Consider the following 25,207-nt stretch of genomic DNA (forward strand, 5'->3'; position numbering starts at 1 on the left):
CTAAAACTTTGACATTTTGTCTAAAACATCTTTGACATCATACACAATTTATCAGTTATTACCAATTAAATGTAGTATTTAATTGATGTAATACTCAAGTTAGTTGGATAATTTTCATATTGGGGGTCCACTGAAGTTTTTTTTTAAAAAACTTTACAAAGTGTATTTTTTAGGGTTCTCCTTGTTATCTTCAGATATTAAAGGTGAACTAAGTAACTTTTTTACCTTAACTGAACAGCTTCGGAGTCACTGGAATGGTTATATTACTTATTTCGGGTTGAATGGTGGTCGTTTCGCACCCCCCTGGTGCCCATGAGCGGAAAATTCGCACTTGCAACTTTGAGCCGGCGGGCCGCCGGCCGCCGCGTCAGGAAGTATCGCGTGATATCAGGTCTCGCGATGTAACGAATTGCTTTACGGCCAAAAGAAATCTGCTAAAATGCTGTCATTATTGCGCTCCCTCACGCTGTTCGAACCCGAATGAAGAAGACGTTTTAAAGAATGTCCCATCTGCTTTGATGTCGTTGATCTACTAGCCTCTGGTGTCTGAGAATCGCCAACGAGTTTTTACAACAGTGTTGTCAAATATCTATTCCGAAGCTGTAGGGGGAGCTCTAGAAAGAAACCTGCAAGCAAAAAGCGAGAATACAGCGAAGAAATCCCGAAATTACTGAGCCCTGCTTTAATTAAATGTGTTTAACACATTTCTTTAACACATTTACTAAAGTTTTTTTGCTTTCTAAATTCAATTGTAAATCATGATATTAATCGCAATTATTGTATTTAGCCTTAGTTTTAAACAGTAATAAAAAGAAAAGTTAAAAATAATACAAAATAAAATATTACAAAATAGTTACTTTTTTGTTTTATGTTATTTATTAAATATAATGTAATTTAAATCAACTTTGTAATACAATGCTTATTATTTTCCCCAGACCAAGATGAATAGTAAAAACAAAAAGTATTGAAAGAAAAAGTAAAAAAGTAAACAAAAAATAAATATAAAAAAAAAAAATAATATTAAAATTGTATATATACAAAGACCATGCAGATAATATTGAAATAATTTATTTTGGTTTTGGTACAATGACATTATAAAAGACAAATTATTTCATTTTGAAAAATATCATAATGCCTTAGTTTGGGGGTTGTCTGCACATCTGAATGCAAATGCTTCTCTCCTCTGAACCAAAGCCAGCGCAGATGTTATACGCTCACTGTGCTACATAAATGTCAACGCTCTCCCATTATAATGATTTACTACTTCTGTGTGCTGTTTGTAATCTCTTTGATACAACTGTTTCAACAGAAGGTAACCCACGGTGACATTGCATGCCTGCAGTAATCATTTATTATGCTTCTTGTTGTGTTTTGCAGAAAAGAGGAAAGCCAACATCCTGGACAACCTCAATAACACCAACGGCACCATCATTGGCGTGACGTGCTGCATCGTACTGATCCTTCTTGTCATATCTGTGATCGTTCAAATCAAGCAGCCACGGAAGAAGTACATCCTGAGGCGGGAGGACTTTGACCCCACCATGTTCCAAGAGGTGTTCCAGGAGCCACCGCATTATGAACTGTGCACTCTCCGCAGCGCGGCGGCCACATCCGCGGACCTGGCCGAGCTGGCCGAGGACTTTGAGAGCTACCACAAGCTGCGGAGCGCCTCCTCGCGCTGTGTCCACGAGCATCACTGCGGTTCCACGCAGTTGTCCAGCAACAAGGGCAGCCGCACCAACCTGAGCGCCCGCGAGGCGGCGGCGGCCATCCTGACGGACCTCCCACCACAACCCATGCGGCCGCTTCCTCCCCAAACCAACCGCAGGAACATTCTGGTAATGAGACACACCTACTCACAAGATGCCGCAGATGCCTGTGACCTAGATGATGACCTGGAGGAAGTGCCCACCACTAGCCACAGGCTGTCCAGACACGAGAAAGCAGTGCAGCGGTCAGTATCCATTGATTTTTGATGATACAAATTCATCATAATGCACATTTTGGAAGGATTTACTCCCACTTTCATTTTTATTCCTCTTTAGCTCCTCTAATCAGCTTCTCATTGTTTGTTTGATTTAGCTATCTTATCTTTTTCTTTTTTGTTTGTTTTTTTGTTTGTTTTTTGCTTTGATATTCTCTTTTTTGTCACTGAGACAGCATCACAGTCAGAGCTGAGTTTGTAAAAGCTGTAGAAATGCAGAAGATGCATTAAGTAAATGCCTGCAGTAAGACTGACACTTCTAAATTTTAATGTTCAGCTAAAGACATGCTATATTAAGATGGAACTGAGAAATAAACAACCTTTTTTGGGTCCGTTTTCAGGGAGAATATATGTGAAATTATCCAAAAGGGTTTCTGTTTTAACAAGCTTCCCTGTCGCAGTGGAACTGCGTCATGGAGTTGATGCTATGGGAACGCTCCTCGTGAGCCGGTGTCTGAAGCACATGTGTTACAGAACGATTTTGATTGGATAGCGCAGCCAGGTGACGTCACAGGTGCGCTGGCAGAGTATACAAGGGCGTCTAGATAGAATGTCATCAGCTTCTTTGTCTCCTAGCTCTTCAGCTCTCAGGCCAGATCCGGAAGCCCACTCGGCGGCTTCTTCCGATCTGACGGAGAGCATGCTATTGGCCTGATCTAGTTCTGAGGAACTAGATGTAATGGGAGTTGAGGCAGATGTTTTGAGTGAGTCTGTTTCCTCCCTCACCCCCACACACGAGGAGCTGGTCGACGTAATGACCTGACCCGAAGGCTGAATGAACGATTCTTTGGGGTCATAAGCATCCCGCTCCAGTAAGCCTTCATTTCCTCCCCAATCTCCACACTGAGGTAGCGAGATCGTGGGGGAAACCGTTTTCGGCTCGTAATGAACAGTTATGCCAACGTTAAGGGGCTCGATGAACATGGATTGGGATGCCCCAGGTTGAGGAGTCGCTTGTGAGCTATCTTGTCCCCGTGCGGGAGCCTTGCCATCGAAGCCATGATAAAGCCATTCCCATATATGGATGGGCAGGACAGTAAGGAGAATTCCACTTCTGCGTCACTCCTTCATTTGACGCCCCTCCAGTTTATACCTGGAGGTTATAAGTGGGGACATAGCAGGGGACTATGTTAGGATGTTTTCGGTTCACAAGGAGTATTGGGACAGAGTATACAAGTAGACTCTGTTGTTTGATGGAACTGTAGGAATACGCTCCACTCTCTCAGTGGCTACTCCGGTAGGAGAGGTAATATTCGGACGACTTTCAGTCAACTAGTTCTCTTATTCTTACTAGTTCACGCAGCAAAAGAATACTGTTGTCTGTCCTGTATTTGAGTCCTTAATACGGTTACGTTCACACAGAGTTCAGTTATTTAGTTATTAGAGTGACAACTGCATTCTATAACAGAACTCACCTGTAAATTTTCAGGATTTACAACATGTTCTCGGAAAACCTGCGCTGTATGAATGCAGCCAGACTGGACAACTAGTCGTCTGTCACGTCATACAGTGTGAGAGAGCCGCTCTGGAATACAGACAGTATTCCAGACGCTATTGTAAGTTGCTGTAAGAGGTTGGGCAGTCACGCCCCCTCTGATGATCGATGATAGAGAGCAAGGGGGTGAAGTTGGATGTGATGCTCCATCCTGATGCTCTTTCACTAGATCTCCCTGAAGAACATTGGCATGTTTCTTGTGTAGAGCAGGAAGTTGAGATAATGGTGTTCTCTCCTGAGGCCTCTACTGGTCTTTTGGAATGGATACTTAATAATTCTTCTCTGGGAGGAGATGGTCCCTCTGGAACTATGGCTGAGGGTCCAGGTTGCAGTTCTCTAGTCTGCCCCTCCTCTTTGGTTGCAGACGCAGTAAGGCTGCGATCTACCTAGTCAGTTCTACCCCGGCATAGATCATATAATATGGGTGATATTGAGCTGCGGATATTGCCTCAGGCTGTAAGTTCTGGGTCACTAGGTGCGCTAAATGGCAATCGTTGGCTACGGCTTAGTTTGCTGATGATTTAACTGCACAGTGAGCAGGCATTTGGGCAGTATGGTATAGTGGGTATTCCGTTCCTATAGTGTGAACTCCATTACGCAGTGTAGAGTTCCACTTTGGAAGGGAATGTCTCAGGTTACGACTGTAACCATGGTTCCCTGAGAAGGGGAATGAGACACTGCGTGGTGTTGCCATACTTTCGGTATGCCTGTATGGCTTCCTTCAGAAAAATGAGGTTGATAAAGTTTTTTCTTGGCACCTATATATACTCAGCTGGCATGCCTGTGACGTCACCTGACTCAAAATTGCTACGTAACACACACATGCATCAGACTCCGGCTCACGAGAAGTGTTACCATAACATCAACTTAATTGCGCAGTGTCTCGTTGTGGTTATAGTTGTAAACTGAGACTTTATGTAGACTATTGTTCAGAAGTTTGGGGCCAGTAATATATATATTTTTAAAAGTTTTTCAGCAAGGATTCTTTCATTTGATCAAAAGTGACAGTAAAGACATTGTAATGTTATTTCTATTTCAAATATATGCTGTTCTTTATATTTAACAAAGAATCCTGAAATTAAATGTATCACATTTCCACATAATTATTAAGCAGCACAACTGTTTTCAACATTGATCATAATAAAAAATGTTTCTTGAGCACCAAATTAGCTTATTAGAATGATTTTTGAAGGATCATGTGACACTGAAGACTGGAGTAATGATGCTGAAAATTCAGTTTTGCCATCACAGGAATAAATTAAATTTTAAAATATATTAAAATAGAAAAATACTATTATATATTATAAGTATAAGTAATATTTTTATTTTTTTTATATTTTTGATCAAATGCAAAATTGCCTTGGTGAGCATAAGACACTTCTTTCAAAAACAATAAAAAAAATATATTTCCGACCCCAAACTTTTGAACAGTAGTGTGTATTCTTGACTTAATGAACATGACAGGGTTTATGAAACAATTTTAAGAACTAGACCCCAAACAAATGAAATGTGCATTATAATTCCTTATGCAAAAAATATCATTAAACATACAAGCAATGATATTCCAGGTTCTGCCTCATTGGGTCTCTAAACAAACATGAATCTGAGTACAACACAACTAGGGTGTAACAGACAATCTGAAGGTAAGACTCTTTAAACACACTCAATTTTATGTATTTAAATGTTTGTCTAGTCAGTGTCTATGAGTCAGTGTCGTGTTTTTTTGTGGGTTTTTTTCTTTCTTGTACTATTTATTTTGTGTTTTGTCATAACCCTTCATCATTTCCATTGAGATAGGACATATGACCATCTTGCTTATTGATGAGGTCCTTTTATATGTTGCTTGTCATGTTTTCTTTCTTTTATTTGTTTTGGCAAATTCAAGTACTCCTGACAAGGTGTCAAAAAGTATGGGTCAGCTGAAGCACATCACTTTGTTGAGAGTCATCCATGATTGTCTTGCATACACTTTGAGCCATTATTCAACCCCACTGAGAGGAAATTGCAGTTTGTGAACAAAAATAGAAAAAAATACTTTAAAGAAAATTAAAAACAAACAAAAACCTGCCATTATTTACTCACCCTTACTTTTTTCAAGTGAAACACACAAAGGTGAGTTTAAAAATAATAATAATATGCTGGTTTGGCAAATAATGTATAATTTACCAGTATTAATTTAGTATAAATTATATACTATTATCGGGTAATACTTTACAAGTTTGTTAACTATATTAGTTAACATGAACTAAGAACAACATGAATTTTGCATGTGCAAAAACACGTGAAACATACTTTGCACTTGGAAAACATGTGGTAGATGCACTGTGAACTAACACGAATATGATTTTTTTTTAACTAACATTAACATAGATTAATAAATGCTGTAAAAATAAATTGCTCATTCGTATTGCATTAACTAATGTTAACAAATTAGACTTAAAGTTTTACCTATTATAGTATATTTATTATTTTGAATTAGCTTTTATTTTACATTTTTGTTTTCATTTAAATTTTTAGTTTAAGTTCTAATAATTTTGTTGTGGTTTTGTTTTATAATAATTATAATATTTTTTTATTATTATTTTTAAATATTTCTATATAGCTTTAATTATTATTTAAGTTATTTAATTTTAGTACTAAAAAAATTATTTACAGTAGCCTATGTTTGTTGGTGTCAGCAAGCGGTTGAAACAAACACAGAAAATAAAGGATGAATCTATTTGCAAGCAGTTCTATAATCAAATCAGACTCAAAATTACACTTCTTCAGGATATCAGGAAACAAGAAATCAGATTTATGCCAATACATTTTTTAAGTAAAAAAAAAAAAAAAAAAAACTCACCTTTTTGTATTACACAGAAGAAAGGAAGTTTGAAACAACATGAGGGTGGGGAAATATCCATTTAAAAAAATGTCTTTAATTTATGATAGCTTTAAATTAAAGAAACACACATTTGTGTACACTTTCAAAACACTATTTTACCAATAAATGCATTTTACTTATAATGTGATATACTTTGATGTGTTAAATACATTAAGTTTTTGACAAAAAGCAGCATTTCTTCATATTAATGGTGATTTTGTTGTTTGTGCTTTGCAAATGATTGTGTGTGTGTCGTACTGTGTAATGTGCAATGCTGTGTTTTTCTCATCTTCCATCATGCATTGTCTCCATCGTGTAGACTTCTTGAAAATAGTGCAATCCTGGATCAGTACGAACGGGCTTCAATGAAATATGAAAATGTGGACCGGAGATATACACCAGCATGATAATAACATGGACATTTTAAAGACAAATTTATCAAAACAACCTGCAGATGTAAAGGAGGACATGGATTCAGTAACAAAGGAAGTGACTGTGTTGAAATCGCTTTAACATGTAGCTCCTAATTTACTCGCATAAGCGTTTTTTTTTTTTTTTTTAAGGTTACTTATTTAGGATTGCAGAACATTACATGAAAGTTTGTTCATTTACATGAATAAATGTGAATCAGTGCTTTCAGGACTGTTGTAGTGCATGCATTTTATTGTCATGTTTTGCCACCAAACGTCTTTATATTTGTTAAAATGCTTTTAAGACATTGGGTATTTGTGACTTTTAGCAAACACTTTCTATCCACATAATTGTCTGAAAGACACTTTAATGTTAAGATTTGCATGCATATTTCCTTTATCATTTTTAAGAGAGTGACTGTGCATTTAGGTACAGCATCAAACCCAAGACTAATTTATTGTTGATAGGTTTAATTACAAAATATATATATTAAAGCAAATGGAATGACACTATACCCTTCCCCTCCCCTATAGTTTACTGCTATACTTACTAACTGCATGCTAAAATCATCAGAGTTATAAGATCTAAAGTATGATTCAATATGGGATCTTTCATTTACATAAATACTTTTTTTTTACTACTGTAAACATTTTCAGTTGCTGATGTTTAGGAGAAATGAAGGATGACAGTAAGTTAACATTTGCTACATTTTAGTAGCACACAAACTTTGTATGTTAACTGTGTTCAAACTTTTGTAGATGCCGAATCATCAATACAAAGCTCTGTCAAAGAACAATAAACTATTATTATAAATAATGACATTAGTAATTATAAATCTTAAGTTTATTTATCATACTTTTGTTTATGTGATCCATTAACCTGCAGTGAATATCAGATGTGAGATGAAAAGAGCATTATAAAACCCCAAGACCTCAAAACATCTCATTCTCTCTCTCTCTCTCTCTCTCTCTCTCTCTCTCTCTCTCTCTCTCTCTCTCTCTCTCTCTCTCTCTCTCTCTCTCACACACACACACTATGGTAAATGTCCCTGATTTTATTTTTAGTCATCACACTAATTAAAATGAATTGTCAGTGTTTCTGTATGTCTGTTCATTGTCATTACATGTTTGTTGTAGAATTTAAACTATATAAAGGAAAAAAAAAATGCTATTGAGGAATGAATGAATTTACATTATGGATGAATTTCCACTTTCTTATATGTAGACAAAATGTCATCTGAAGTGGAAGGCACAAAGGTTTGTTTTAACTTTTTACTTCTATAAGTTATATACTTTCGTGTTTATTTGTTTTAAATGGCATTTTATGTGTGGCATAAATATAACTTTTTACATTGTGTACAAATGAATAGGCTTGCAGCCTCACTATAATGCACTTTAAATGCAACATGACAAATTAATATTTCAGTTAATGGATTTGACTTTTTAGGATGCATTGAATTGATCAAAAGTGACAGTAAAGAAATTTATGTTACAAAATATTTCTATTTCAAATAAACTGTTTAAGCTTTCTATCAATCAAAAAAATCAACAAAAAATATTAAGCAACTGTTTTCAACATTAATAATAAGAAGAAATATAACATATTAGAATGGTCATGTGACACTGAAGACTGGAGTGATGATGCTGAAAATACAGCCTGCCATCACATGAATAAATTAAATTTTAAACAATATTAAAAAAGTGTTCTTTTAAATTGTGATTACTGTTTTTATTGTATTTTTGATCAAATAAATGCAGCCTTGGTGAGCATGAGATACTTTTTTCAAAAATACTGAAAAATATTACCGACCCCAATCAACGGTGGTGTATATGTTACCGGCAAAGTGTGAAATCCCGGTATTGTATAGAATGCCTGCAATGTATAGAATTCCTGATGTTTTTTGCAAAAAATACATCACCTAATTCTATACATTCTATAGAATGCCGGATTACACACTTTGCCGGTAACATATATATTCTTTTAAACATGAATGTTAATGATCTGAAGTTTAATAGTATGTTCATTTCTTTACAGGCTATCACATCATATCCTTTACTGACATCTTGTGGAAGCAGCCTCTAAGAACTTGAAGGGGTGCAACATAGTGACAAGTTTGCTTTTTTGTCATTTTTTTAGAATTTGATGGGGAATATCGTGACGACTTGTGTTCTAAAGCTGATACTGTGAAGCTCTAGGGGACTAACAACTATTTTTCAGACACTGGACTGAAACAGAATCCACAAACTGATGTACATTTTTCATTCAGTGGAATATGAATCAGACATGTTTTTGTTTCCTCTGATTTGATGATTGTAATGTTCAGATTATTTTTCAATACAAACTGTAATGTCCTGAGTATAGGTGCATAACCTTTTTACTTTGCAGAAAGCATAGGTCAAGACCTTTAAAATATTGCCAAACCATATTAAGATACTTGAACCGACTGATAAACAGGTAGTTTGTAATCCTCCAGGATTATCAGGAGTGATTTTACTGTGACTATTGCCTAGTTAGATGTATCTGACTAGCATCTCAGATGTTTAAACACAAGACTTGTTCTCTTAATGTTCAACATTAAGGTCAGTTATGGTCATGTCTATGCATACAGTAAAATATACTAAGTGTGCCGAGCAAGATTTTCAAAGAATTGGTATCAAGTTGCTTACTGATAAGAAATGTCCGAATATTTCCCTTACGATTTGAGAAACAGAAACCTATTAATTTGACACAACGCATTTAGTTAATATGTTTGATTGATGCTGGACAGATTGTTTTAAATAAAGTGAAACAAAAGTGTTGTTTTGGACAAACATTGCATGGAACTTTATTATGAATGACTGAATTATGTATGACTGAATCAACTATTAGTTGATTTTATATAAAAGGTTTTTAGAAGAGAGGTTTGAGCCATGTGTTAAATAGTTGTGATGTATACACTGATTACAAATAAGAAAACAAATATGAACATGAATAAACTATTTAATTTATTCACTTTAATTTACCCCCAAAATAAATGAAATGTTCATCATTATTAAAGCTTTGCCATTGAGACAAATAATGTTTCATAAACTTTATAATGTTGCCCTAGTTGTATTTCAGTATTTCCAATATACTTTAGAAACTTTCAGATGTTCAGATTATATTGTAAAACCTGAATAAAACTGGGTCTAGTCTTGTTTTTGTATTTAAAAAAAGATATGAAATAACAAATGGTGAATTGAGGGTTTTTGGGACATACGGTCAAATGGGACAGTATACAGTTTATTTTCTCACCTAATGAGTGAAAATAAAAACTCTTTTGCTGAACCAGCTGTGAGACCACATCAAAATTGGATGCCCTCATTAGTGTGACATCATGTATGTGGGCGGGGCATACATCAAACAGGAAGTTGACCCTGAAAATGACATAAGCTTTTGCTTGTTTTCATAATAAGGTCTTTTTTTTTTTTACTTAATTACACTTTTCAAGGACTTCAAGCCTTCTTACCTCAATAAGCCTTACATGCAAATTTATAAACATTGAGAAATTAAGTTGAACAGAAATTAACTCTTATGACAAACAGAAAAAGGAAATCTTTCATATGAAATTATATCAAAGTACGAACTAACTTGTGTAATAAATATGCTTACACTAGACTAAATCAATGAGTGCAACCAAATGTTACCAAATGTTTTTTTTGGTTCAGTTTACATAAAATGTCACGCATCCTTTCATTATAATATAAACTGTTCAAATGGATAGGCAACATCTTCAGTATTACAGAAATGTATGGTCTGTTGGGCTCATGTTTTTAATCTATGGCAAACCTTACACAAGGTGGAAATTCAAAAACTGTCCCAGCCTTAAAGGGATAGTTCACCCAAAAATGAAAATTCTGTCATCATTTAGGCTATCAGCCTCAAGTTGTTCCAAACCTGTATGAATTTCTTTCTTCTGTTTTGATATTTTGAAGAATGTTGGTAAACAGTTTCTGGTGCCAATTGACTTCCATGGTATTTTTATACCATGTATGGAAGTCAATAGGGACCAGAAACGGTTTGGTTACCATTACCAATGTTCTTCAAAATATATCATTTATGTTCAACAGAATAAAGAAATGCATACAGGTTTAGAAAAACTTGAGGGTGAATAAATGATGACAGAATTTTCATTTTTGGGTGAACAATCCCATGGATCCCATGGACAGGATTCGGTTAGAAGAACTACAAACACGAGTAAAAAGTGTTAAAAAACTACAGACATGGAGGACGCGCGAGTCCGGCGGTTATTATGTAGAGAGGTTGAGATAAAGGGGTTTGAGTGATTAATTATCAGTATCTAACCTGACGAAAATTGATTTATTCAGTGTTGTCTACATTATATTGCATCTGCAGCAGCATTGTGAACTTTTGTAAAGATACGTTTAGCCATTAACTTTTAAATGCATCATTATATTCAAATTGAAAACACATTAGGAGAGTAACGTTATCCGCATGAAAGATCCACGACTGACAGATGAACGTGCAACTACATTTCTCTCCGAAACGGTAGGAAATTAAATTAGACTGAATGGAGGATTGTAACTGTGACAAGATGATTGATAGGGCAGTTTACGGTGACAGGATGCACGCGACAGATCTGTCCGTTAAGACGAAGTAGGCTAGTATGTCCCAAAGCTTGCCTACTCTTTTGCTACACACTCAAAAGTATGTACTTTTTCTTCACAAAAAGAGTACATACTTTTAGGGCGTAGTATAAGTAGGGGAATTGGGAATTACGACATGGCGTGAACATGTCCAGTGATGAAATTGTCCGACGCCTCTTCACGTGAATTGGTACTTTTATTTTGAAAATTAAGACAGAAAGCGTGAAGCCAAGGACTAATGCCATCTAGTTCTACTTCAATAAACGATCAGGAGACGTGTGAAAGTCATCATTAAAACATGTTAAAGTGATGCACGGTGTATCTTTTAGATTAACTGCTTAGACCGGTCATTTATACTATCAGGAATTATGATGTATTCTTTCTTCAGAATCGGAAGGACGACAAGATGTGTGCAGCACATATTAAAACGTGTGCATGCCAGACTACCACAACAGATATCAGCTTTACAGACACAAACGAATCTATGTTCTGGGTTAAACTGGACATTTTACCACACTCGCTCGCTTCATACAGGAGTTCGGTTTTGTAGTAGAAACGATGGACAGAAGGACACTGACAAGGTGTCAGTTTCCAGAAGTTCATACACACCTCCAAGCTCGTCTGCTGCACAGAAAGGTATACGTGCATTACAGAGAATTACCGTATTAACCATCTTTTCTGTCAATATATATGGTTAGAAATTGATATTGCCAACCAGTCACTAGAAAAAGTAGGTTAAAATGAAGCAAAGATTCTCAAAACAAAGCTAGTTTTTAAAGAGATCCCAGCTATATAAATCTACTACAGTAAATATGATATTTTGGCAGGAAGTGGTTGATTTTTTAAAGGGATTTAGTGTCATGATTTATTATAGCTAGTTAGTAAGCGCATGTCTGATTCTATGTGTCTTTCCCCAACAGTTAAACAAGCCGGCAAAGATTTCACTTATTTGATTGTGGTGCTCATTGGACTCGGTGTAACAGGTGACATGTTTGATTTGATACAAACCAGGGCTGGATTGTGGACCATCATTGTACCATACACACACACACACACACACACTCCTGGCCAAAAATAATGTACCAAGCCAAAAATGGCGAAAAATTTTGTGGTCTTAATAGTGGTCAGGAAATTAGCAAGAATTGTACAAAATCTGTAGATCAAGTAACTTAGCACAGAATAGCCTTCCCCGTTAACTTGCATACAGGTTTTTACAGGAAAAAGAGTCAGTGTTGTTCCACTCAATGTGAGACCAAATATTCATTATAGGGGTCAAATCTGGGCTCTGACTCTAACTTTTCATTTGTGGGAAGCAAGACATTCTGCAATATACACCAAAGCATTAAATTACTTTTCACAGTAAAGTAGCTCACCAATACGAGCAGCTAAAAAGGCTCCCGACACAATGACTCCTCTTCCTCAATGCTCTACTGTGGTAGAGATGCATTTATTATTATATTTCTCACCAGATTTTCGAAGACACCGCTCTGGAGCATCATTATGCAACTTCATTCTGTCTTTGATGTTTTACTGAGACAATAATGGCTTTTTAAGTAGTGCATTTGCTTAAATTTAGCAAATTTCCTGACCAATTATTTGTGGTGAAGACAATTAAAAGTGGAGTGTTTAGCCACTTTGGGCTTGGCACTTTTCTTTTTCTTTTTTTGCCCAGGTGTGTGTGTGTACACTATATATCATTTTAAGTTTTGTAAATGTAAGTTTTTAATCTAATATTTATATTTAATTTAGCTTTATTTCAATTACCAAAAACCTTTTTTAAATGTTTTAGTTAACAATAATAACACTGATCCAAAGACGTGTGCCCATGATCCGGCTCTCTCAAACATCTAGTTAATGATGCCATTGTTATCAAAGATCAATTAAAGATCCCATGCTCAGACATTTCCATGCATGTTTATATGTTCAACAGTATAATAAATGATCTGATTGTCATCCTTATTAGGTGGACTGCTGTATGTGGTCTTTCAAGAGCTGTTTTCCTCTTCAAGTCCAAGCAAAATTTATGGAAAAGCTTTTGAGAAGTGCAGAACTCACCCAGAGGTCAGCAAATGGTGATTAATTTGTAATGAGCAACGGAGATAAACAAACCAACTATGTTAAACGTGTGAATAAACTGGGTATTTGCTGTATGTGAAGGTAATCGGAGCTTTTGGGGAGCCTATCAAAGGCTTTGGAGAGACCAGTCGGCGTGGCAGAAGGCAACAAGTCAGGTACATTTTTTTATCTAAATAAATAAAAACTTTTGTTACACCTCACACATGCTTTTAAGATTTTTCTTTAGTCATGTAGAGTACATGAAGGATGGAATCAAGTACATGCGGCTGAAATTTTACGTTGAGGGATCTGAACCAGGATTACGGGGAACTGTTCATTCAGAATCAAAGGAGGTACAATACATCTCAATGAAAAAAAAACAACAATTGTTTTAGTTTTGTGCAAAAATAGTGTTGACAAATAAATAACAAACTGCTTCTTCTGTCTGACAGAATCCTAAGACTGGAAAGTATGAATTCCGGTATATTTTTGTAGAGATCGACACGTATCCCAAGAGGACAGTCGTCATTGAAGACAACAGATTCAATGAGTTTTAAGTGTTAAACACATGTTAGGAATTTCAATGGTAGACATTAATTTAAAAGCTCTGAATGGAAACTGAAGAACCTGAATTTATGTCGCTACTCGGATTAATCAAGCTTGGATTTGGCATGCTTGAATTTGGTTGTGTTGAGCATCACAAGATAATTTAGACTAGTGGAAGTGGAAGAGCTAGATATTTGGAGAGGACAGTGCTTGTACTGAAACATCTTATATTTTGTACAAGGATATGCATGATTGTTTTATATAATACGTGGTTTGAAATAAAGATAAATGATTAACGTAGAAAAGCAGTTTTTAATTAATGTAACTTGAATACAGGTTAATAAAGCAATTTGATACCTTTATTGCAAATGGTCTGTTATTCTTCCTTTGCCTGAAGCATTTAAAATATAAATTAATCTTATTCAGATTTCTTAAATTTTCTGAAATGTATAAAGGTTTTTTGTTGTCATTGTTTTATAGAACAGAGGAATAAATACCAACAAAAATATGTAACCAACAAATAACTTCAAATAAAGTCAAATGTGTTTTTTTATGTCCAATTTTTATATTGCAGTAGATCTCTGATGGACCAGTGAGAAAATATTCAAGAACGTCATTCAGTAACTTATTGTGCCCGGTAGATGGCGCTTTAGTACTTTTTTTTTTTTTTTTTACCGTTCATTTCACAATCTTCCGGTACAAAACAGAGCTGGAGAAAAATATATAATATTACATATAAATAATATATATATATATATATATATATATATATATATATATGAATGGTTCAAAATTAGTAAATAGTGCTTTGGTCCTTAGTAACATTTCGACTATTTAAATTACATGTGACAATTATTGTCTATTATTATTATTATTATTATTATTATTATTATTATTTACAATAAAAACGTAAAATAAACTTTAAGGGACTTTTAATTTGACGTTCTTCTGCCATGAATCCACGGAAGTACGGACGCCTTTCGAGACAACACAAGAACTACAACAAAACCCCCTTCGTTTGCTCATGGAAAAAACACAGCGCTCAACATTTCTCGGAAGCCCTTGAGTGTCTGTAGTATTAGCATTTACCAACACACACACACACAGAGAGAGAGGAGCCACACTTGGCCTACAGGCTGCTAGTGAACCCGAGCTCTTTGGGAAAAAAAACATACACCTAGGTGACCGTGTTTGTGTTTTATAAAGGTAAATTAATTTAACTAACGTTATATTAGCCCGTTAGCAAAGAGACTTCCTCTTGTGTGAGTGTCTATGAAGAGCAGATGCTTCGCTAGCTGTCTAAAGCTGGATTATAACGCTACTTATAACACGTTTACAAGGTGAGCTTATTTTCTTGATGAAAAGTTGTATTAAAGTCATATAACTAAAATGGGCTGTAATAAATCCCAATGAATGCACCTAAGTGGTGCGCGTGCTCTGTAATGTTTGTTTGTTTGTTTGTTTATGTAACTGACTGTTAAATGGGCGAACTAAGCTTGTGAGTTTATTTTCAGTTTTCTGTTTATGTAACAAAAACCCAACCTTGTGTGTTACACAATATATTAAAAATAAACTCTCTTTTAAATGATTCTAGAGTGACTTTAAGAATCTGAGCTGCTTTAAACATGACATGAGGAATGTCGAAATGACATTTTCCTATGCAGACTCTGCCAATAACTCTTATTGGTTCTTATTTCAGTTTGACAGCTTGGAAGCTGATTATGGTAATTGATACCAACTGGTGAGAAGCATGGAGCTGTACTGGTACATGTAAGTTTTATGAAGACTGTTAATGTGATTACAGTTGTATTGTCTGTTTTTTTTTGTTTTAACATTGCATCATCTTTGATTTTATTATATATTCTATTTCTGGTTTATTTACGTGTTGTAATAATAACAGTTATTATCAGTTATTATGAGTATGTCTTTGAGACTTTAAACTTGTTCTTAATCTTGTTTTAGAGTCGTCATAATATTTATTATGATTAAGATCTTCTTCTACATCTGCTGGTATCGCTCAAGGCAAAGACAGCTCGCTGCGTACCTCAGCAATCCCCGAAACGCTCAGATCGTCATTGTGGGAGGACGTGCGTACCTGCACCAGGTCTGTGAGAGACAAAATGTGAGTAAAACTTCAAACTTCAGCTCAATCAGATAATTTTTCTTTTTTTAAAGGTGTGGCCAAAGTGGCTGTGCGTCAGCCGCTGCTGATATAATCGCTTTTTGGAAGTATGACAAAGTTAAGCTTCCTGTGTAGTACTGTGTGGGTCTCCTGGATTCAGTGTACATTCAGCAAAACAATAAGACAGACTCAAAGATTTGACTAGTAGGTAAATGACAGAGCGACTGATAAGCTGATAAGCAGACAAAACTTTTCCCCTTTGATTAAGCACTTGTAAGGGGAAGAGGAATGTTGTGATTAAGCACTAAAAATGTATTTAAATCCATCACTGTTCAGCCAGTCTACATTATTTATTTATTCATTATTTATTATTTCTGTTTTACAATCATTCACAATCATTATCACAGAAGTGCTGGAATAAAAGTTTATAGTTTGGATATAAACACTGATGTAGGGCTGTATTGATTCCTTGGTTAAATTAGAGTACTCGATTTTAAAATATCCTCGATTGCAATTTACTCGTGTCAAGTAACCCACAAAATACTGGAAGTGGCGCATTCCACGGACGAGAATCTATGAACCGCATTATTAGACCATTTTCTAAGGCTGCATGATGTATTAAAACCATATAAAAACCATACTATAGCATAGTGCATATTGCATATGATGTGAGTTTGGGTTGCTTATAACATTCATCTGGAATGCAATGTGCGCCATTTCATCAAATTTATAAGGTAAATTATTTATAAACCTATGCAAATGAGAATACAGCAATTTGTTTCTAAATATGCGAACTGTTCATCGCGATTTCAAAAATAAAAGTTTAAACCCTCGCTTTGAGTTTGCATGTTTTGATGTCCACATATTCTTGTTCAATAAATAATAGTGGCAGTAGCATTTATATTATAAAGAATTGGCCAAATATTAAAGATAAAGTAAACATTTGAATTAAATATCATTTGGCCAATATTAAACAAAGATTTAATCTGCTATCAAGTGTAACAACACCATTTATTGCAAGCATTTGTTATAATACATAATGCACATAAGATGATTATTTATATTATGTATTTTAACAGTGTTATTCTATAAAACAATATTATTACTTGCTTTTGATGCTTTATTTGAACCAAATATTATTTCCTCATTGTTTTTATGTATGTATTTTAAGTCATTTTAAAGGTTTAGGTCTTTGCTTAGGTCTATTTTTATTACCACAAAAAAAATTCCGATTACTCGATTAATTGTCGAAATAATCGACCGATTACTCGATTACCAAAATAATCGTTAGTGACAGCCCTACACTGATACTGATGTCTATGGTAGCAATCAAAATAGAGTAAATCACCCTTTGAAAGTAACTTGACACTTCAAATAAAGATTGTATCAATTACAACATTATTTGCCATTGAATCATTCATTCAAGAGATTCGTTCAAAAACACTGATTTATCCAGTGATGAGACCATTGAAGTCTATGAGCGAGTCATTGAATCATTCACTCAGACTAACTAAAAAGTATATAATTAATTAATATTTTTAAATAGACTGCAGCAATTAACATTTTGTCAGAACCTCTAGTAAATTACATGTTATTTTGTTTAGTTGTCTATTTGGATGTGTGGGATAATTGCAATCTCTATTTTAAACTAAAAAAATTTATTCTCATTTTATCTAGAATCGTGCAGCTCTAAATATATATATATATATATATATATATATATATATATATATATATATATATATATATATATATATATATATATGCATGTACTTTTTTTAAAAAGACATTAATAAATGTATTAAAAAAAAGATGCATTAAATTGATCAAAAGTGATCAAAAACACCAAATCAGTATATTAGAATGAATTAGGGATGCACTGAAATGAAATTTCAGGGCCGAAACCGAAAATTCTGGATGTCATTGGCCGAAAACCGAAACCAAAAATGTTTTTTTTAAATAATTATGAATTTCTTATTTTAAAATTAGTTTTTTTGTATAATTGTATTATTCGATTTTTCCATGGTGCAAAAAAGTTTTTACTTGCTTGATATTGCTCTTCTTCAATGTAGAAATGAATCCAAAAAATCTAAAAATTATCCAACTAATTTTGTTATATATTTTATATATATATATGACAGTATATATATATATGATGTATTATATATTATATATATATGCGTGATTCCAAATTTTCCATGTTGCCACAACAAGCAGCAAAGTTTAAACACCCCTTTTATAATGGAGATTGACAGATGAATAGGCGGCCATTCACTGTTGTCCGGGATACATCAGGACAGATTAGCTTTTACACTATGAATGTTGTTTATACACTTGTAATCGGATCACCCAAACAGATCCTAAAAGGCATGTTAGTCTGTAGGGGAATCTTTAATATATCTGATCACAGGAAATTTTAATCTTCTCTAAGGTTTCAGTTTGCTTGGTTTAATACTGAATTTGAGTGCGGATTCTAATGTGGTGCACATTTTCAGTGTGACACGTTCTGTCTGTCATTTATCTACAGGGAAGGATTTGGTGAACTTCCACTTTTACTGTTTCACAACACAATTTTTGACCTTGGTGCTTTGCATTTTTTTGACTCATGATGTAAAACGTTTCAGTCTCTAAACTCAAAGCTGCAGCAAGGATCTGTCAAACCAAACCGAGGGCAGGAGTGTCAGGTCTCGTGTCTGTGTTATTCGCACAGGCCACTAAATGTGTGAGCTCTTCTGTTCAGAAGAGTAGTTTCTCTTGCTGGTGAACTTGTCAAAACTAACCAGTGCCTGTGAAAAAAAATCAGAAGAAGCAGACTTGATGGAACAAGAACAGGACCCAGAGCTAAGGGCCATGACAGCTCTGACAAAACTTTTTAGGAATGTTATTGGGTTTTTTTTTTATTGGGGGGGGGGGGGGGGGGGGGGGGCAGTTTGACTAAAGCAGATTCATTTGTACAGTCAAGTTATGGTATCTGTGACTATTATAAATGAGATTTCTTTAAAAGAGTCTGATGTGTAGAATGTGATCTCTGTAGCTCTAAACTGTGTTGAAGCTGTAACGCTGCATTTTAAATTCAGAAAAAGCCCTTTGTTTCTAAATGAAAGCGTCTTATGTTCAGAAAAGCATCTGGAAGCAATTTGTAGCACAAGTATTGAAGACCGTTTCAAGAGCTTTGCCATTCAAATAAGGTTGCTATTTTAATATTTGACTGGATATTTTGGATTAAAAAAAGTACATTTATTAGTCCATCATACCATTGCAAGATGATTTTTTATAGGATATATGTCTATAAAAAAGTTCTAGATTATCTTAGAATTTCACAGCAGTTGTTTTCTCTTTCTTCTAACAGAAGTTGTTTTCTCTTTCTTTAGATGTAGAGAGAACAATATATAGGTCTATTTTTAGAAACCCAAGCTGCATGTAGCTCTCCACACAGGAAATGCCCTTAATTTGACAACAAGCGGTTCAGATAGATGATCAGCTTTTAGCCTGCTTACACATTCACATGTAGTTGTTTTTGTTCTTCTTACAGTGGTTTTAAAATGCAGTTTGCCCTTATGAGGTCATTTGTTACGCCATGTATCACATAATGGTAACTTGTTTAATACTTAACAAACCGCTTCGATGAGCAATAGTGTAATCAAGAAGGGAAATACCAGACTATTAAGATCCAACCTAAAAGATGACCTTTTATTTAAGCAAAAAATTTTATGTGAACTATGAAACTGCATATGACATAAAAAAAGAAGTGTCTCATATCCTTACTGAAACTGGGATATCATTGTGTTTATCAGCCAAACTGAGACCACAAGGTCTTGTAGGTTATAAGCACATACATAGGCCTGGGCAAGGGATTGTAGGATTCCACCATTTAACAGCAAGCATCCACTTGATCTTGTTTCACTGCCACATGTATTTAAAGGCGTCTTTAAGATGCTTCTTGTGTGTAATATGTCTGATTCCCGTCTGATTGCGTGTGTTTAACTCGCACTGCTGCTCTGCTCCACAGACATCAATCTGGCCTAGTTGGTACGGAGTTCAGGACGACGGCTCGGTGGGCGAACCCTCCGCCTCTCTTCCACCTTCATCCTCACTGTCTCAACTGGACATGCCTCCTCCATATGAGGCAGTGTCTGGAGGTAAGACTGACTCACTGTGCGACTACACCCCAGTCTGCACTGGGACAGAAATCATTTATTCCAAATACATCAAAATAAATACATAAAAAATAAAGAGGAAATATATACATTCTTTTTTTATATATATGGATTTTGTCGCAGGATAAGCCTTAAAGTGCCCCTATTATGCTATTTTAAAGGTTCCTAATTTTGTTTTGGAGGTTTCCAACACCAGGTTTAAATGCATCAAAAGTAAAAAAACAAAACACTTTTTTTATAATTTTCTCATAATATACATTGCACATCACCTCATTTCTCAAAGAGACTAAAACCGGTCCGTGCGGAGATTCAGTCTTTCTAAACCTTCCTTTCCATGAGCATACTCTGCTCTGATTGGTCAGATGGCCCAGTCTGTTGTGATTGGTCTATTTACCCATTACCAAATCTGAATTTCAGCTCCAGAGGCTTCCTCACCACTTGTATTGACAGTAATACGAACAGTGATGTTGGCGTAGTTATCATATCAATTCCAGTGCAAATCCTCATCCTTTTGAAATGCATGCAAAGTGGATTCTCAGTGCCGAAATATCGACAACACTTCCAGTCTCAGCTTCAACTGCTGTGTTTGAGGGCTGGTCAAAAGTAGACTTTGAGACTGGAATTGTTGACGACTTGTTTCGGCAGTTCAGAATAAATATTTTCTCTTGTTTTGCACTTTGCAGACATTTTACATTCACAAAAGCTATATTATACACACTGCATGAAAGGTAATATTCGGGAACTAAAATGAAACCATTCATTAAACCATTTGAATCTGTTATACAGTCATGGATTTTTTTGGTCAATGGAGTGTTGCAAAAAAGTTAACCATAAACAATGGAATAGGGACTTGTCTGCTAATCATTTTCTAGTTGCACATTTGTGTTTGGAGGATGGATTTCGCCTTATTTTTGGCTCTCTGTGTATACGCCAAATCCCGATATTGTTGCAGCGTTCATGTAGACTGTGCTGCACTTAAAATCATCTCTGAAAGTGCTTTTCCAAGCGATCACTCACAGCGCAGCTGGAATGTAAATGATTAAATGTTTGTTGAACTATGAGCTCTTGCACTGACGTTCTCTTGTGTGTCACAGTTTAGGTTCATCCCTAAAAACATCTCTGCATGAGTAGCTTTATGCAGTAATGGTCGATATGTTTACAAGAAAACCAGCAAGAATACATATATGGTATGGTGAGGACTGAGGAGACTGTCAAGCCTCAAGGGTTAGACGAACGCTAAATACTTGACATGTCTTTTCACCCTAATATGAGAAACAGCATTTCAGTCACATTACATCTCTCCAGGGAAAGTCTCGTGCTTTCACCCATTCTGCTTTATGCTTTGTAAATGGTTAACAGGGACAATTTTATGACAAGAGGGAGCAACAGTTGGAGAGTGGGCCTGCAGGCATCAGCCATCCCAAATTAGACCAATGCTTCATAATTGGCAGGTTTTCTAACTGACACGCTGTCGCTGAGAAGGACATTTATGAACACCAGCTGCCAGATATTGACATTAAGACATGGAAAAGGTTGAAATGAATTTGGCAATCAAAGCTTTGTGCGTAGTGTTTACTTAAGTTTAGTTTCTGTGCTGAGACCGATTGTTCATTCAGCAGCAGAGAAGGAAATCTTCTGGTGCTTGTGTGGATTGGCAGCAAACGACAGATTCTGGCTCACAGCTCCAGTCGTCTGTATCGTTCCATTTCCATCATTTCCATTTGTGCTCTCATTATCTAACAATGTCTAATGAGTTTATAAACATTGGATTTCAGCAAGTAGATCTATAGGTGTCTAGAAGACCCCCAAGAAAGAACATGAGGTTGAAGATGCAACACACGCATGCACCGCGTTTCCTTTGACCCAGAAGAGTAAAAATTATTTCTTCAGGGCAGGATGTGGTTTTTGTCAAACTTCAGTGACACATCATTCAGCGTTTCCACCGTTTCTTGATATTTGAGTGAAGTGGTGATGGAAACCCCCCCCTTTTTCCAAGTGCTTTGTGTGTAGTTTGTGCCACCTGTTCCGTGGACATATTTGGCAATATTTGCTTTTGTTTGCTATTAAAAAAAAACAAATAGGGCATTGATGGTTTGCAGTGGCCTTGCAGCATGAAACAGGAAATAGTGGGGGGGGGTTTAGGGTTTTTTTTTTTTAGAATGACCTTGCTATTTTGCATGCATATTACATTGAGTCATTGGAAGGTTTAGTTGTGCAGAAAGTTGCTGAGAGTCACTAGTGTTATTCTAGTCTTATTACTGTTATTATTCTCTTTTTTATATAATGTATTTATATTTTTAGTGATCAATAAAAGTTAAGTTGTTTTGATATTATTATTTTTTTACTTTTTATTTACACTTAGTATAAAATTGCTAACATTACTATGTCATTTTACTGTAAAATGCTGATATAATTGTTATATTGCCATATAATTGCCACATCATTTATGGTTGAAAAACAGTAAAATGGCATTCCCAAAAGTTCTTACATGACACATCACATATGATTTATTTCAATAGTTTTGTTTCTTCTCATTTTTGTGTTAAATGTTCTGTTATTTAGTTAATGTTTATTAGATTATTTTAGTGTCATGTTTTGCTCTGCTGATGTTTTGTGTGTGTGACCCTGTGCAATGTCTAATGTACAAATATTGTCCATGTTTTATTGATTCATCATGTGGCTTTCTATTTTACCACCTGTATTATTACGCTGTTTATCAATACATTTTAAGGTAATATGCAGATGTTGGTACTTCAATTACATTGGTATATTAACATTACATCACTTAATGAAATATTACGGTTTATAAATCGTAAAATACACAGGCACCGATTCCATAATACCAGAATCATTGTCATACATTTTTTTTACAGTGAATATCTGGCAACCACAGCTGCCATTTATTTTACTGTAAATATAACAGGATTTATTTTACAATGAGAAAACATTTTTGTGTTATCAGTGATGTTTTTTCTTTGTTTTCTTTGCCATTTTAAACCTTTTGCATGATCGTTGTGCTCTCTCGTCTTTGTTTTGTGCAGCAAATGACCTGAAGCCTCCACCGTACAGCGAGTGCGCTCAACACGACGATACTGATGCATCCCTGAGCATCACCATCCCGGACGCCAGCGATTCCAGTGTAATTAGCGATGCCCCACCCCCTTACACGCCCAGCATCACCTCTGCAGCCAATCAGCAAGTAGACAACCACAGCCAATCACAACCTGAGGGAATGTCAAGTTAGACTTCTCTCAATATAGAAATACAACAAGGGCTTAGCAACCGCTTTAGCCCCTCTAGGTCTCGTTTTTCCATCTGGACTTATTTTCTTTTTAAGCAAACTATACAAAGATTTCACATTGGCGGTGGATCTTGCTCGTTCTCTTATGACATGAGAGAATTAGTATCGGGCACACAATAGGCGGTGTAAAGAATGAGACTGGCCTGATGCCATCTTCTGGCAGAGTCGAGCACTTCTCTGCCCACGCTGGTGTACCGGTGCTTTCAGTTCACCCATGCCTTATGCTCATTTCCTCCAGCAAAATCCCAGCGCACAACCATACGGCAAACACGGCCATTTCACTATTTTTTAAATGATTACTTTCGCCGTCATTTATTTGCAGCAGTGTTGAAGACTAACACTATGATCACGTGTGGCTGCGTGTTTGAGGAACTGTAAATAGGCTAGTGGTTTAACTGATGCCAAGCACATTCTGCTTAGACAATGTCGTTGACACATTTCTTTCTTTCTTTCTTTATTTTTAAAGTCCCAAAGGGATAGGTTAAAGGTGTAGTTCACGCAAAAATGATTATTCTGTCATTTGCTCACCATCATGTCGTTCCAAACCTGTATGACTCCACGCCAGTGGTATCCGAAACTATTATCATTATTCAAAATGTCTTCTTTTATGTTCTACTGAAGAAAGTCATACAGCGTATGGTGAAATGATGACAGAATTAAATTTTTTGACTGAACTATCTCTTTAAAGTATAGAGGTCTAGCCTCTGGTTATTTATAACCTCAGTTTATATGTGATGACAATTAAAAAAAAAAAACACACAAAAAACATTTGCCCTCTGAAGCACTTTTAATGTTTTGTAATTGCCTTAATTCCGTCTGTTAGTAAGTGTCCAATATTCCTGAATCAACCAGAGCCGGTGTGGATAATGTGGATAATGGTTATGACTCGTGTAAATGTGCGAAGTCCTACTCTGTGTTGTATCGCTTATCAGGTTAAATGTAACACACTGATGCATTTGAGATCACAGTGCCCTTATTAACAATTTCTGCTAACCGAAATAGAACTTCCGTGTGTGAGTGTGTGTGTGTAAGGCATATGTTAACTGTGTGATGAATTCAAACAGAACTTCCTTGTGAAAATGTTTATGTGCTTTGGTGAGCGCATGAAGTCATCGCTGTGCAATTGTCAATATATCAGGTTCACATTATGGGATCAATGTTTTGTTTTTTTTTGTATTTAAAAAAAAAAAAAAGTCCACATGAAAGGATGTGATTTAAGTGTGCTTTTAGAAAATGTGTGTATAGTTCTGTCCCCCTTCTCCCATGAACACCCGGTCCTTCACTATGTAATTTCATTTACTCATAATTTGATTTAAAATGCTAATCCTGCAACATGTATTATCTCATTTAAACTGAAGTACTGTATATGCTATTTTTGTATTTATGGAAAAACCCTTTGAATCTCTTTCAAAAAATAAAGATCACTGAAATGTCATGTTTGAAAACAGCTCATTTCTCAAAACAAACTCGATGGACAAGTTTCATACTTTTTGATCAGTGACATCAGTGATATGTGGCATTAATCTCACAGCTTCATAAATACTGTAAAAACTTACTTTGGCCACTACATTCTGACACCACAAGGGGGCAGTAGTACACTATTCTTCAGTCTCATCTGTTCTCACAGAAGTTTTCTACATCTTTATGA

The 25,207-nt window shown here is 35.4% G+C and overlaps 3 protein-coding genes across 5 annotated transcripts in view; all 3 read left to right on the forward strand.

The window, feature by feature from the left end:
- Positions 1-9,743, forward strand: part of neto1l (neuropilin (NRP) and tolloid (TLL)-like 1, like) — a 119,918-nt gene extending 110,175 nt beyond the window's left edge. Inside the window, exons 9-12 of one of the 3 annotated variants that reach the window (XM_084102936.1) lie at positions 1,378-1,954; positions 5,048-5,122; positions 7,978-8,009; positions 8,788-9,743. In XM_084102936.1, coding sequence (XP_083959062.1) covers positions 1,378-1,954; positions 5,048-5,108 — 638 coding nt within the window. In that variant the 3' untranslated portion in view covers positions 5,109-5,122; positions 7,978-8,009; positions 8,788-9,743. Of the gene's footprint in view, positions 1-1,377; positions 1,955-5,047; positions 5,123-6,661; positions 7,674-7,977; positions 8,010-8,787 lie in introns of those variants that run through there. The other 2 variants (XM_084102938.1, XM_084102937.1) reach the window with 2 other exon arrangements.
- A 1,845-nt stretch (positions 9,744-11,588) lies between these two features.
- Positions 11,589-14,341, forward strand: timm21 (translocase of inner mitochondrial membrane 21). Its single transcript, XM_084102418.1, has 6 exons — positions 11,589-12,014; positions 12,299-12,361; positions 13,342-13,439; positions 13,536-13,609; positions 13,681-13,786; positions 13,886-14,341. Exons 1-6 carry the CDS (start codon positions 11,747-11,749, stop codon positions 13,988-13,990), a joined length of 714 nt encoding a protein of 237 aa, XP_083958544.1. The 5' UTR covers positions 11,589-11,746; the 3' UTR covers positions 13,991-14,341.
- A 637-nt stretch (positions 14,342-14,978) lies between these two features.
- LOC311075707 (uncharacterized protein) lies at positions 14,979-24,994 on the forward strand. Its single transcript, XM_084103263.1, has 5 exons — positions 14,979-15,319; positions 15,679-15,749; positions 15,942-16,101; positions 20,111-20,240; positions 23,300-24,994. The coding sequence occupies exons 2-5, from the start codon at positions 15,730-15,732 to the stop codon at positions 23,500-23,502; spliced, it is 513 nt and encodes a 170-aa protein (XP_083959389.1). The 5' UTR covers positions 14,979-15,319; positions 15,679-15,729; the 3' UTR covers positions 23,503-24,994.
- Positions 24,995-25,207: the final 213 nt, after the last annotated feature.

This window comes from Abramis brama (genome assembly GCF_963993115.1).
Source record: "Abramis brama genome assembly, chromosome: 24".
NCBI lineage: Eukaryota > Metazoa > Chordata > Actinopteri > Cypriniformes > Leuciscidae > Abramis > Abramis brama.

Excerpts from the sequence above, each read along its gene's own strand:
- timm21 (XM_084102418.1), top strand. The coding sequence starts at position 11,747 with ATGATGTATTCTTTCTTCAGAATCGGAAGGACGACAAGATGTGTGCAG. Across the intron at positions 13,440-13,535 it reads AGTGCAGAACTCACCCAGAG|GTAATCGGAGCTTTTGGGGA; the intron begins GTCAGCAAATGG and ends CTGTATGTGAAG. Across the intron at positions 13,610-13,680 it reads GGCAGAAGGCAACAAGTCAG|TCATGTAGAGTACATGAAGG; the intron begins GTACATTTTTTT and ends ATTTTTCTTTAG.
- LOC311075707 (XM_084103263.1), top strand. The coding sequence starts at position 15,730 with ATGGAGCTGTACTGGTACAT. Across the intron at positions 15,750-15,941 it reads ATGGAGCTGTACTGGTACAT|AGTCGTCATAATATTTATTA; the intron begins GTAAGTTTTATG and ends ATCTTGTTTTAG. Across the intron at positions 20,241-23,299 it reads ATATGAGGCAGTGTCTGGAG|CAAATGACCTGAAGCCTCCA; the intron begins GTAAGACTGACT and ends TGTTTTGTGCAG.